General features: G+C 44.3%; 1 protein-coding gene across 4 annotated transcripts; it reads left to right on the top strand.

The window, feature by feature from the left end:
* etv5a (ETS variant transcription factor 5a) lies at positions 1-14,184 on the top strand. Of its 4 annotated transcripts, none has more exons than XM_039817538.1 (13): positions 1-157; positions 2,332-2,478; positions 2,664-2,757; positions 2,895-2,942; positions 3,516-3,566; positions 5,383-5,506; positions 5,634-5,924; positions 6,595-6,920; positions 8,693-8,755; positions 9,506-9,574; positions 9,872-10,041; positions 10,644-10,745; positions 12,081-14,184. In XM_039817538.1, exons 2-13 carry the CDS (start codon positions 2,431-2,433, stop codon positions 12,309-12,311), a joined length of 1,617 nt encoding a protein of 538 aa, XP_039673472.1. In that variant the 5' UTR covers positions 1-157; positions 2,332-2,430; the 3' UTR covers positions 12,312-14,184. The 4 variants fall into 4 exon arrangements, with proteins under 4 accessions (XP_039673472.1, XP_039673470.1, XP_039673471.1 ...); XM_039817536.1 differs by having other exon boundaries at positions 10,644-10,751; XM_039817537.1 differs by having other exon boundaries at positions 2,661-2,757.
* The last annotated feature ends 399 nt before the right edge of the window (positions 14,185-14,583 follow it).

Raw genomic sequence — 14,583 nt, 5'->3', positions numbered from 1 at the left:
ATTAACGAAAAGCTCAGTCAAGTTTTGTCAGTCGAAGGAGACACATCGTTGTACCAGTGCGCAGTCGATTACACCACTATCGACACGTTGTTGTTGTGTTTGTGGATATTAATACCGTATTGTTTCGACACAGAGGACGTCTATAAACGCAGACAAGGTAAGCTGCAACGTTTATTTCGGCGACAACTTGCTTTTGTGAAGCCCTGTTTTAGCTAGATATTTTTTCTTACGCTCTTTTAGACTACAAACTACTGCAACGCCATCTTATTTTAAGGTATTTACTTTGTCAACCATTTTATATCGGCTCCTATCTGTGTAAAGTATACGCCGTTTGTCATATTTAAGCCCAGCGTGTGTTGTATTCGGTCCTTCGGTTATCTGCGTGGATACTGACTTTGGCTTATCAGCGCGGTCAGGCGACTGATTGTGATTTTTTTTTTTTTTTTTTTGAATGGACGGGCCATTTTTTTTTTCTTTCCTCTGTTTCTACACGGCTCGAGTTTCACTTCATTGAGAAAAACAAGGGAGGTATGGGTGGGGGAAGGGCGGGTAGGAGGTGGAGGAGGAGTACATGGGGGTGTCGGGTGATTTTTCGTCCCCCTGCGGCGGCCCCCCCATCCTCGGCTGAAACGCAGAACTTCTACCGAAAATGACTCGATTTTGACATGTTAGCGCAGTAATAAAAGTTGGTCTGAATTACGCACTCCCAGAGTTTGTCTGTTTACTTGTGACTTTTTATTTATTTTTTTTATTTTTTAAATACCGCAATGGCCGTGAAGCCGTAGTGGAAATTACAAGCCAGTTGTGTTGGTAAACTTTGCCTAGTTTTTGGTGCGTTGAGGCCAGATTTTGGCACATCAAGTTCTGATTTAACCTAATTATAATAGTTGACGCTGCTGCCGTATATCTTTCGTAGGTCATTACCGTAGTTTTTGTCTTTAATAGGCCTAAGTAACTTTTGCCTTTTTTAGATTTAAAATCTCCAATCTTGCAGTTCAATTCTCACTGTAAACCACTATGCGTGAATGTCAGAATAGAGCCAACACAATCGGTCAGTAAGCTCCCTACTCTTGATTGACGTGCTATATGACCAAGTGCTCCACATGAAGACACAGGGAGTTCTAATGTTCTAATATGTGCTCGGCGCCTGTAATTATTGCCCAGCAGCTATCCTGTATTCGTCATCCATTAACAGTAGATGGAGCAGTGAGTCATATCACTCTGCTGAAAGAGAGAGAGAGAGAGAGAGATGTGAGGATAGAGGGCACTGCTAGTGGCTTAGTGTTATTATTGTTTGAAGGAGAACTTAGTTTTTTTTGTTGCTAGTGTTTGTGATTTTATAGTACTGTTCCCACCACGGTGGGGCAGGGAGTTTTAAGTTCTGCCAGTTGTAGCACCCAACCAGGTTCAAGCCTCTATAAGCGTCTAATCTTGTTTGGAAAGCTTTGCGTTTTGCAGTGCAGATCTTAGACCATAGACCTAATCTAAAGAGTGGCACTCACTTTTTTGTTTTCTCAACACCTCCCTCCAGGCTGAATTTTTTTTTTTTATTACATTTTTTTATAGTGGAAAGTAGTGCCCACAGATGGCCAGAGAGTGGCTTTTATAACTGTGTAACAGGCGCTCCATGGGACTGTGTGTTTACATTGTGCTGCATTCTCTCACTCGGCATGGCTCGGTTCAAAGGGTTTGTTGGTTAAATAGAAGATGGTGGCCTTGTTACAGCATCAGCATATGATGCGGAGGACCACTTGTGTTGTTATATAAACACTTTACCAAAATGATGAAGCCCAGCACACAGTACGGCCTCAAAGTAGGGCTGCAACCGGCCATTCTTTTCATTGTCGATTAATGTGTCGATCGTTTTCTCGATTTATTCGATTAGTTGTTTGGTCTAAAAAAAAAAATGTTTATCAGTGTTTTCCAAAGCCCAAGATGAAGGTCTGTCCTGTACTCAGAGATCTTGAGTTTACTGTCAGAGAGGAGTGAAGAAACTAGAAAATATTTCCATTTAAGAAGCTGCAATCAGAGAATTGTTACTTTTCTTTTTTATTAAAAAAAGGGCTCAAATCGATTATCAAAATAGTTGGCAATTAATTTAATAGTTGACAATTAATTGAATAATCTTTGCAGCGATAATATAAATACATTACAAAATAATGAAGCCCAACACACAGTATGGCTTCAAATGTGACAATAGATGCACATTGATGCATTGTGTCCACCCTTACACTGGCTAGAAGACACATTTATGGCGAAAGGGGATGTTTTTTTTTTTCTCGCGCCGTTTTTTGACACCTGCTGTACCTTTTCCAATCTTGTGTTTTCCAGTGACCCACGAAGTGACCCGGGCGCTGTCGCTTTAAAGCGAACATCTCCCCCCTCCCCCCCTCCCCACAATATCGGAGCCCCCCCAATCACCCACATAACATGGATGGATTCTATGACCAGCAAGTCCCATTCATGGTCCCACCCAGTGTAAGTGGACACATGCCAGCCTCACACATCACACCCTCACACTTTCAACCCATGGCTCTACATTACAGATGGACACTTATAATACTCTTACATACAAATCTGCATTGTCCTTTCTGCGAGGTGAAGTGACCTCTCCCGTTGGATGCTCTGACATTTCTCCATCTTCTACTTCTCCTACCCAGCAGCACAAGTCCCACGTGGAGGAACCGTCTCACAACAGGCCTCTGAGCGACAGGAAAAGGAAGTTTGTCGACACAGAACTCGCCCAGGACACAGAAGGTAACGTTGTTGATGCGAGTGAACGGTGCAGGTTGCACATATGAGCTGCCACGACGACATGTTTTTAACATGCAATCAGAAGTACAGTCAAACTGGTGGGGACTTATACTCAATATCTTTCACTTCTTGATTTTCAGAACTCTTCCAAGACCTCAGTCAGCTGCAAGAGATCTGGATTGCAGAAGGTGAGCTCCATGTTTGTTTTATTAGTGGACTTATTTTTGTAAATGTCCGCCAGTGTTTTCTGCTGCTCTGTCTCCATCTACACAAACATTTTCAAAATCATTTAATTGGATTTGGTCTTTTTAGCTTTGTGAAAGTCATGTTTGACTTAAGAAATATTTCTTAGTCCTTTTTTGTTTTCTAAATAGTGAACAGGATAAAATTGGGCAAGATTAAAGATTAACTTGTAGAGAATGTGAAATATTGCTATTTTTTTTGTTAGCAATTAGAGCAAGAAGAGCAAAGTCCTATGCATGAAAAACTGCTGACCGAGACCCCGCTTTGGTCTAAGTAGCTTTCTCGCCTTTTTCTGTTAGATTACATTGTTACTCTTCTTTAAAACTTTTAATGAACCAGTTTCCAGCAGATTCTTTTTCTATCTTTTTTTTTCTTGTTGTTTTTGTTTCCTTTCTTTCATCTTTTTGTCCACTATTTTTTTTTTTTTTGGCACATAAAATATGTTGGCTATAGAGAGACAAAAAGGGGTATGTGCTTGATTTTTCTCACATGTGCAACATTCTCGTCTATCTTCACAGCCCAGGTGCCTGATGACGAACAGTTTGTCCCAGATTTCCAGTCGGATAGCTGTGAGTACCTGATATATTTTGTTGTTCATCCCTGATAATTGTGTGTGTGTGTGTGTGTGTGTGTGTGTGTGTGTGTGTGTGTGTGTGTGTGTGTGTGTGTGTGTGTGTGTGTGTGTGTGTGTGTGTGTGTGTGTGTGTGTGTGTGTGTGTGTGTGTGTGTGTGTGTGTGTGTCCCGGGTCTTCTGAACCGATTCTGTTACTGCTTTTTTGATATCGGTCAAAAAATTACGATGTTTTAGCCCAGCCTGGTTCTTGTCTGATTTGGGCAGGGATTCAAACCATGGTGGCAATTCAGGCTGAAAACCAAGCCATGCTTTAACAGCACTGCATCAGAACCTTTCACCACAGGCTTCTTTTTGCTTGGAAGAAAGTGCTCTTTTATTGAGTTACTGTCCCTGACCAGATGTCTAGGTCACCTCCTCTTTTTATCAACATTTCTTCATCCTGCCGAGGACAAACGCCATTCTTCGGCCTTTAAAACACAGCTCTGGGAAAGGCTGCTCTCCCCCCTCTCCCTCATTTTGAGTTTAATCAGCCGATTGGCATGGGGCATCACATGAGCCAAGCGCCTAATCTGATTTCACACTTTCCCGCACCCAGGCCCTGCTGCTGAAGTGGGCTAGATTCCAGTGGATAGGGCAGCTTCAGAGCTGCCTGTTTCAGTCCTTCTTTTTTTATGATCTCTCCCCCATCCCCTCTGTCTTTCTGAGTTTATGTTTTGTGTCTGATGCGTAGGAGGTGGAGACAGGGTGTGGCAGCCGCTGTCATTGTGAGGGCTGCCTTTTAAATCTAGTTTAATGTGCTCAGCGAGCTGCATACTGACCGCCAGCCTCTGGTGCAAAATATTATTGAGGTTGATGCATTGAAATGTGTGTGTGTGTGTGTGTGTGTGTGTGTGTGTGTGTGTGTGTGTGTGTGTGTGTGTGTGTGTGTGTGTGTGTGTGTGTGTGTGTGTGTGTGTGGGGGGTTTGGCAGTTGCTTCTGTTGCCAGGCTGCAGGCCATTCTCTCTCACAAGTTGCCTATTCACCAAAACCAGTTTTTTTTTTGTTTGTTTTTTTCGGTATGAGCCACAGGACATCACGTGTCTCGAACTGTGTTTTAAGTTTGCTCTAGAGTGGAAGAGCATGCTTGCTTGTTAATCCACTCACTTGGCCACCAGTCCGGAGAAGGAAAAGATGCCTAATCTCCTCATTATTCACCTTTCTCGGTGTGTGTGTGTGTGAGGAGCCTCACTCGAGCCATTTAGGTTTCACCGTGCACACAGTGGAGCTCACGTGCCCATTGTAACTCCGCTTCGGTCCATCAGCACCACGGGTGATTTATTTGGCCCCCGCTCCTCTGTGCCAAGAGATCTAGTTTCTGCCTGGCTATTATGTGGCGCCCTGGAAAGTGCAGCCGATACGCAGAAAGCTGCAGCTAGTGTCTAATGGTTACAGCGCGGGAGAAGAAAATCATTCACCGCCATTAGATTACAGCCACACTGATTCATGGGTATTGGCCTGCCCTAATGGGAATCAGACGAGACGTTTGATAGCTTTTGTGTGTATAGTGCAGTTAGTATCGCGCTACCTAGCAGTGGCGGATAGCTGGTTGTTTTCAGAGCCCGGAGTCGACCGTCATTAGGGCTGGATGATAAATTGCTGCTAAGTGGCTCTGTCAGTCGAGGGAATACACGGACGTTGTCCATACGTCCATTTATCCATCAATTCCAAATGTGGTTAAGATAACTGCTGCACTTCTGTTTGTGGCTGCGATTAGGTGATATCTGGAGTTGATCTAATGCACTCAATTCTTTGCATGTCTCCTCGTATCCAGTGATGTTTCATGGCCCGCCCCCAGCCAAGATCAAACGAGAGCTGACTCCCTCCAGAGAGTTCTCTCCCTGTCACCAGGACAGGAGTCCCATGCCCTACGGAGAGAAGTGCCTTTACAGCTACAGGTATGTAATTACATTTGTAGACGTCTACCAAGAGCAGGACGGCAGCCACTGGATAGGTATTGATTGTTCCTCTCCGATTAAAGGAGTTCTGACTGTTTGTTTTCCCCACCCATCTCTTCCTCCACAGTGCCTGTGACAGGAAGTCCACTCCTGGGTTCAAGCCATTAACTCCCCCCTCAACACCAGTCTCTCCCTGCGGCCCTGCCAGCACAGCAGGGACGCACCCTCTGAGTGCGCAGACCCCCCCTCCTCACCCCCACGTAGCCAATCCGACCCCGGGGCCGCGTCCGGTGCACGTACAGCAGCCCATAACGGCGAGCGCCGGCTCTCCTAATCAGCAGGCCGTCCACAGCCCACCCTTCGCCGTGCCCTGTGCACCCATCAGCCAGGATGGCAACAACTTCACACCTGAGCACAGGTGAGCACTCGGAGGCTGCATCTACACTACAACGTTTTGGTTTAAAAACGAATATCTGTTGCTACGTTCAAGCCTCGCGTCCACGCTACTCCGGTTTTTCAGAGCCTCTAAAACCAACATTTGGGGAAAAAACGTCTGTTCCCGTTTTTGGTTTGAAAACTGTTGCTTTGTAGTCTGGAAGAGCACAAACGGGGACCTTTTGGAAACGACGCCTCACGTCAGTCAAGCTTATCAGTTAGGTACGCTTACATACCGTTCAGTAACCGTTCCACCTCGTCGTCGGTCCAAGCAGATAAATCCCTGGTCTTACTTTTTGCCGTTGTTCTTTCTCCTAAGCATTTTCTGTATTTTTAACTTACGCATGATTTTCAATAGCAGAGTCAAGTCAGACAATCTGCTTCCAGTTTACACTGGCGCACGCATTCCTAGTGTATGAGAATATTAATGTAAATGCGTTGTCAGATGTGTTAATATGTACAGAGATTAGTTCTGCTACTGGAGCTTTTTTTTTTTCTTCTCAAAACACCGCTAGAGTTGAACCTCCTTTATCTAGGTATGAGGCCCTTCCTCTTAATGTTTCCATTGTGTTTCATCTGGTGTATTTACGCAGGCGTGTTTCTGAAAAGAGACGTAATCTCTTTGCCTTGCCACTGTTCCCCTCCATTTTTAGGTTCCAGCGGCAGATGTCAGAGCCATGTCTACCCTTTCCCCAATCCGAGAGTCAAGGGCGCCCCCAGTTCTTGCCCCAGCCTCCCAGCAGCAGCAGCAACAGCAGTCTGCCACGTGACGGCCGGCCGCCCTACCACCGCCAAATGTCAGAGCCATTGGTAGTTGTGCCACCCCAGGGTTTCAAGCAAGAGCTCATCGACCCACGCTACACAGAGCAGGGTGTCCCCACCATGGGCCCCCCAGGTCCACCCCCGGGCCCTCCGCATCAGGCTGCTTTCCACCCCATGGCCATCAAGCAGGAGCCTCGTGACTACTGCTTCGATTCTGGTGAGTAGAGAAGGGTAGTTTAAAAAAAAAACCTTGAAGAGCCAATTACCTCTCAAGATGTCCCCGTGGAGCTTCCTGCATATGTATTTCTCTGCTCTTGCATAGCAAGGAAGTCCACTGCTAGCTGTGTGAAAGCGATGTCTAGGGCCGTGTGAAAGTATAGCGGGCAGCGGGTGTGGAATGTGCCTGGCCGTGTTTGTTCTGGGCACTAACACGCGCCTGCAAGTTTTAGCGTGCAGCAGAGGCCTGGGCGCACAGGTGCTCATTTCACACACACACTTACACATACAGTACACACACTCGCTCTCTCGCTTTCTCTCTCTCGCTCTCTCTCTAATCTGCATCATTCCTCAAGATCCATGCCAGTGAAGTAAAAGTGGGTCTCTTAGCTCTGCCTAAGCCTCCAAGGGTAGAAAGTAAATGGGTCATCCAGCCAGGTGCAGAGGACCTCTTGACTGAGCCTACCTAGAATAGATCTAGGCTAGGACCCTCCGAGGACTTAGTGACATGCAGCACAGCAAGCTGATTGTAAGAGCCTGGAAATTCTCTGCTTGCTTTCACAGAATACACAAGGGGCCAAATTGTGCCTCTCCAAAAGGCCTTGTCAAACAGTCACGGCAGAGATGCTGTTTACCCGCTTTGTTTAAATCAAACAAGCCAGAGCGACTGTCTCCGCATTGTGTGATCCTAACGCCCACACACCCAGCTGTTGTCCCTGCTCTGATGCATTTCCATCCTCTTTTCCTGAAACTCGGCAACTCTTATTTATTTTATTTTTTTAAATCTTTTCTCGCTCACTCATATATTCTCATTCCTTTTCTGCCTGGTGGGTGACCGCCTGGCATGGCGGTGATGTAATGACAAAATCCTCTTAGCCTCTTATGGCCTTTTTTAAATACCTACGTCACCGAGGCCTAGTGTCTCTGGATGAATGGAAGAAGTGCATGTTTGCGTGTTTTTTTCTCCATGCATTATCATATCCGCATTTGACAGAGGAAGTTTCCTAAATTTCTTTTTCAATTTACTCTCACCTTTTCTTTTTCTCTACACGCGTGCTACGACTTGGCAATAGCGATTACTCCCTGCAGCCTCTTTCCTTTAGTTAGGACAAGAGCAGACAGAGACTTAAGAAAACACTTGATTGATCTCTGGTTGTCTTATCAGTAGACAGGAAAGAGAATAATGGGTGGGGGTGGAGATGGTTGGTACGCACTGCAGAGACACTGCAAACGGAAGACAGGCCTCGACCCCTCGGGGTGGGGGGGGGGGGCTGGCGTAACTCGATTGTCATTGAGATTTAATACAGCAGCCATGGTGCTAATCTTATTTAAAGGCTTGGTGGACATGCGGGGGATGTTGTGTGCTGTGCAGTGTTCTGTGAGCTGGGATTTAGTTGTGTGTGTCTGTGTGTGTGTGTCTGTGTGTGTGTCTGTGTGTGTGTCTGTGTGTGTGTGTGTTCTTCAGCCCAGCTGTTGACCATGTTCATCTGTAGCATCGTCTGTTGGCCACAGAAGCAGCCATCATGTGTTTTGGACCTTTTTTATACCCAATACTGTGACTTAACGCGTTAATATAGCTTGGACTCGATGACTCCTGTATAAACATAGAGCAAACCATACATAAGTATCAAAGCTTTGTATCTTTTTGTACACGGTGGCAGGGATCCAAAAATATCTGTCAGCTGCGAGGTGGATTTTGATGTATTACACATTTGATACGACAGTGAGGATGTCTCTGGTCTAAATTTACATACCTATCTTCTTTGTTTACAGAAGTGCCTAACTGTCACTCATCGTTTGGGAGAGCGGGGAGCTTCTACCAAAATAACCATGAAAGTAAGTTGTAGATTATTGTCTGCTTTTTGTCTTTTTATGTCTCAGATGTTTGAATAATTTCATTAGTGAAGTCCATTGATTTTACAGCTGCAAAGATTAATCGATGAGTTGTCAACTATTAAATTAATCTCCAACAATTTAGTTTTTTAATAATCAATTAATCAGTTTGAATTTTGAAAAATTCTCTGATTCCAGCTTCTTAAATGTGAATATTTTCTTCACTCCTCTGTGACAGTAAACTGAATATCTTTGAGCTGTGGACAAAACAAGACATTTTAAGGATGTAATTTTAGGCTTTGGGAAACACTGATCACTACTGACAAACAACTAATCGCTTAATTGACAAGATAATCGGCAATAATAATAAAAAAAGAATCGTTTGATTGTGACCGTGAACCTCGCGACTTATCGAGCTGCTGAAAGCTCAGCGTTGGCGAGAGCCGGGGGAAAGAATGGTGGTCAGCAGCACTGAAATGACCGCTCAAGAGGGAAGTAAATCTATCGATGAATCGTGTGTAGCTGCTCCACACGTGCAGTACATTTCGCACATCAGCAGCTGGCAGAAGCTCCGCACAACACAAGCCCCCACTGTTGGGAAGCTGCCCGGCTATATTATTGCTTTGCGTGCAGTTTGGATCTCTTGGGTTGAACATTGTCACTGGCCTTCATGTCAGAACAAAAGCCTGTTTCCCACGCTGTTCCACTTTCATCCCATTTTAAGTTGCATTTCTTTCTTTTTGTCAATTGCAGGCTTCTCCTTCGACAGAGATCATCAGCTGTACTTTGACGATACCTGTGTGGTCCCTGAAAGATTAGAAGGTAAGACTGAGAAATCAAAAAAAAAAAGAAAATCTCAATATTAACCCAAAATTAGCGCAAAAGATAAGCACTAGATATTGTATGCCCATGAAGTTGGCTATTGTGGGCATTTTCTGAGTCCTTTGACTGCTCGTGGTGCATAATGAACAGCAAGTCCACTTCACAGTCTCCATCTGGCAGGAATGTCTCACCACACTGTGCTGACTGACACTTTTTCTTCACTCTTTGTTTTTCTGCCTCCTTTTTACTTCTCTATACTCTCTTCTCCTGCTCTTCTCCCTCTTCTTCCACTCCCAGGTAAAGTCAAACAGGAGCCCTCTGTTTATCGTGACGGACCTCCCTACCAGCGCCGGGGCTCCCTGCAGCTCTGGCAGTTCCTGGTCACATTACTGGACGACCCAGCCAATGGCCACTTCATAGCCTGGACTGGTCGGGGCATGGAGTTCAAACTCATTGAGCCTGAGGAGGTCAGTACCCACCGTCCTCAACTGGACTCGTGTCGTCTGTCCGACTGAATATTAGGGCTGTCAATCGATGATTGTCCACGGTTAAAGCTATAGTGCGGAGTTTCTGTCTCCCCCATGAGAAATTCTAAGTAATGATAACAAAACGCGTCCACACGATACAAGCCACCCACCCCTCCTCCACGCAGTTGCTAGTAGCCGAGGAGGACACGGAGGATTAAAAAAACATGATGAGAGGTAATTCTCTACGCTCGAGTTTCTGCGCGGGAAAGTCGCCGGACGCCACAATCTTCTGAACATAGTCACACTGAGAGATCCAGAGAGAGTTGTGTGGAGCTGAGAGTCTTAATTAGCTTTGTAGCAACTCATTTGGCAACGGCTCGAATGTAACGGACGTTCATTAATATCAAAAAGTTGCCCACTAAAGCTTTAACTCATGATTAATCTGTTCTGAATGTTCTTCAAAAGGGATATTTTTTTTTTTTAAATGTTTAATGCTCATGTGGTATTTTTTAGACTCTACGCCCAGATTTTGACAGCCCCCCCCCTATACACAGCAATTCTCTGCGGCTTACTGCAAGTCTTTGTGTCTCGCGTGTCCTCAGGTGGCTCGTCGCTGGGGCATCCAGAAGAACAGACCGGCCATGAACTATGACAAGCTGAGCCGCTCGCTGCGTTACTACTACGAGAAGGGCATCATGCAGAAGGTAAAGGCACGTTCACCTTTTTCCTTTCTCTCCCTTCCCTCAGCAACTTTGTGCTGCATGGGGCTAACCTAGTCGAGGTAGTGCTATTTGATTACAACCACGGTGATTCTCTAAAGTAGAGTCTTATCACAGCAAGCGGCTACATAGTGGCAGTGAATACTAGCCTGCAGACCACATCTCTTCTCGTAATAAATATTGGTTTAGCCAGATCAAAATGTACGGAAGCGTATTGCATTCACCATAGAAAAAAGAAATTTAGACACCTTATCTCGTAGTTATGAGATATTTTCTCGTAATTACGAGAAGAAAAAGCTTAACGTGGTTTAATGTACTTAAACAACGATCAATCATCACCAAAACCCTCTCCTATATGATGATTGATCGTTGTTTGTACATTAAACCACGTTAAGCTTTTTCACGTTAAGTTTTATTTCCTTACAATAGACTAGGCTACCCTCAATGGAGCAGCAACGCATAGTGTCAGATAACGTCCATAATATTTGGACTTTGGGTTAGATTTTTTGACAGTTTGAAGTGGTTATGATGAGCAATATAGGAGAGGATTTTGGTCATGATTGATCGTTGTTTAGGTACATTAAACCCCGTTAAGCTTTTTCACGTTAAGCGTTTTAGAATGTCCCCTAGATAGATATGCCGCCTTCCAGGTGTTTAAAATTATCTCATAATTACGAGATCTTTTCACGTAATTACGAGATCAGGATCTCATAATGACGAGATGAGGATCTCGAAATTATGAGATCTTTTCTCAAAATGAGAGATATTTTCTCGTAATTATGAGATAAGGTGTCTAAAAATGAATGCAATACGCTTACGTAAAAATGTCTTAAACTTGAAATTGAAAACAAATGAGCATGGGTGGATCAGTCATCCTTGAATTTAGTCTGTAAAGGAAATTTGATGTTATGCTCGCACTAAGGGCTGCGACTAACGATTGTTTTCATTGTCGATTAATCTGTCGATTGTTGACTCAATTGTTCGATTAGGCGTTTGGTCTATAAAATGTCAGAAAATGGTGAAAAATGTCGATCAGTGTTTCCCAAAGCCCAAGATGATGTCCTCAAATGTCTGGTTTTGTCCACAACGTAAATATATTCACTTTACTGTCACAGAGGAGTGAAGAAACTAGAAAATACTCACATTTAAGAAGCTGGAATTAGAGAATTTTTACTAGTTTTTTCATAAAATGAATGATGCGATTAATTTAATATTTGACAACCAATCGATTTAATCTTCACAGTTTTACACCCACCCAGATTGCACAATAAGTATCACTCAGGATGTGAGTTAAATATGTATTTTGTCTTTGTTTCTCAGGTGGCTGGCGAGAGGTATGTGTACAAGTTTGTGTGCGACCCCGAGGCTCTCTTCTCCATGGCCTTCCCTGACAACCAGAGGCCCAACCTGAAGGTGGACCCGGACAGCCTGCTGGGGCTGGACGACGACACCGTGCCCCTCACCCACTACGAGGACGCGGCTCCCTACCTGCTGGACGCCGGGGAGCAGTGCGTGGCAGGATTGCCATTCCCAGAGGGCTACGGCTACTAACAAAGCCAGCGCGGGGTCGTGACGCACATAACACACGCACACGCAATTACTCCCAAAAGTCTCTCGGTGGCCACTTTAAAAAAAAAAATTAAAAAAATCCAGAGCTGGGATGGCTGAGCTGCTCGGAAGAAAATCCACGCGCTCTGCTCCTGTTTTTTTTTTTTTTTAATGGTTTCCTCTCCTGCTCCCTGGAAAACCTTCAGAAAACTCTGTAAGCTCCCACGCTAAGAATGGATGAGGGGAAAAGGCCAGCATGCACCAGCATGGGAGAGCGAGGGTTGGCGAAACCAGCGAGGGTGAACTGGACTGCTAGGGGCTGCTGTTGCTACAGAGACCGACAAAGCGAGAGCCACACGCCGCCAACTTTAAAAGAACTGACAGTACCCCTTTGGACAAGACTGCAAGAGTTGTTGCATTTCTGATTTTGTGACAATCTGCTTTTCTAAAAAAACAATCAAGTAACCAACAGAGTAAACAAACATTTAAGATATTCTAAGTGCAGCACTATTCTATAGTTGCCTTTTGTGGGTCCCCCATTTTCATGTCGCCACATCTGAATTTACAAGATCCGTAAAAGGGCTTTAATTTGCAAAAACGGATTGACAAAAAAAAAAAAAACCACACAACATATTCTAAACTCACAAATCACTTTGTTTTCTGTAGATAGAACTACTTTTTCTTTTTAATCCAGCTGTTCAATTGTTTTGCGATTTTTATTTTTGAGACCCAGAACTCTCAGGTTTCTGGGGCATTGCTGTATTTCAGGCTAGTTGGTTGGACTGCTCTGTCGTGTAAACGTTGCGTTCTTTAATCGTTCTGCCCGTGTAAGAGATTGTATCTGCTTCCCGTTAGAGACCGGACCCTACAGTAGGAGCCCACCGTCTATACAGTACACTCCTCTCATGCCTGTTCATCACTGCTGGGTCCTTTTTTATTGCTCAAGTTCAGAGATGATTAGCACTCCATCTCCTCCATTTCAAAAGGGATACATAACATGAGTACATATTTTCCCAGAGGCGTTTATAATTCATAAAAGCCTGAAGTAATTCTGTATTATAAATGGTCACATCGTTACTTTTTTTTATTTTATTTTTTTTTTTTGGCCTGGGTGCTTAATATTTCCTTGGCAGTGTGCTAGTTCCTCTGATGCACCAGTATGGCAGGAGCATCAGGATGTTGCATGCAATTTTAAAAAGAAGGGTACAATTTTGACACCTTCTTATTGGACACCTCTGCCAGTTGCAGGTTTTCAACCGGAGACTTCTGCTTCTCTTTGCATGGTGTAATCAGTCAAGACTGTGTGTGTCCACTAACATATCGCTTTAATGTCTTTGGACAAGGAAGATATTTGTGATATTCTCTGCATTCTTTTGTGTTCATTATCTGTTTCTGAATGGGGGGGGCGAAGACAAACGTATATAAAGTATATATTTTTGCTATAAGGCTGCATTTGTTTTGATTTCAATGTATAAGCTGTATAGTTCTGGCTCTAATAGACACGTACCTTTTTAAAAACCAATCTCAATCCTTCTGATGCTACTACTACAGACTGTTTCTTTAGGAGGCCTCAAGGTATTGGGTTGGAGGGAATGGATGAATGTGTGTGTGTGTGTGTGTGTGTGTGTGTCAGTGTGTGTGTCTGTGTGTGTGTCTGTGTGTGTGTGTGTGTGTGTGTGTGTCAGTGTGTGTGTGTCAGTGTGTTCCACCAAAGGCCACAGTGAAGACACACATGATATCGTGGGATCTGCCCCAGGGACAGGGATTGTCTGCACTTGTATAGGCTTCAGTCCCCCTCCCCTCACAATGTGTTTCTTACACTGCTGAGTTTATGATAATCTGTACTGGGTACAATAAACGGTCCTTTATGCTTCACTGCCTGCAGTCCTGGTGTGTTTCATCGTTTCTCTTCCTGTCGCTTCGCACTCAGTCAGCTGACTGGCTGCCGTGCTTGACCTGGCTGATTTCTGAGTCTCATGCTTCTCCTGACTCCTTCTCAGACATTTCTGGGTAAATGATTACTCCCTTTTTAACTTGCAGCTAATGTGTCTGGTTAGCTGTGTACAAGAAAAACACTATGTTCCATGTGAGTCATTTTCTAAAACACTAATTAATGCCAAAGCTCATATAAGTGAGCATTTTTACACTTAACAATATGTAATTATTTATTTTTTTATGCCTCTGCGCTTGCCGCAACCAAAGGCTCGGGCTGTCAGTCCCAATCTTGTGAACATGATATCTTAGGATCCCTGAGATTTCTTCAACTTTGGCACAA

Source organism: Perca fluviatilis, chromosome 12, assembly GCF_010015445.1.
Source record: "Perca fluviatilis chromosome 12, GENO_Pfluv_1.0, whole genome shotgun sequence".
Classification (NCBI taxonomy): Eukaryota; Metazoa; Chordata; class Actinopteri; order Perciformes; family Percidae; genus Perca; species Perca fluviatilis.
The sequence above is the reverse complement of the archived record's forward strand: the minus strand, read 5'-3'. Positions and strand labels throughout refer to the sequence as shown.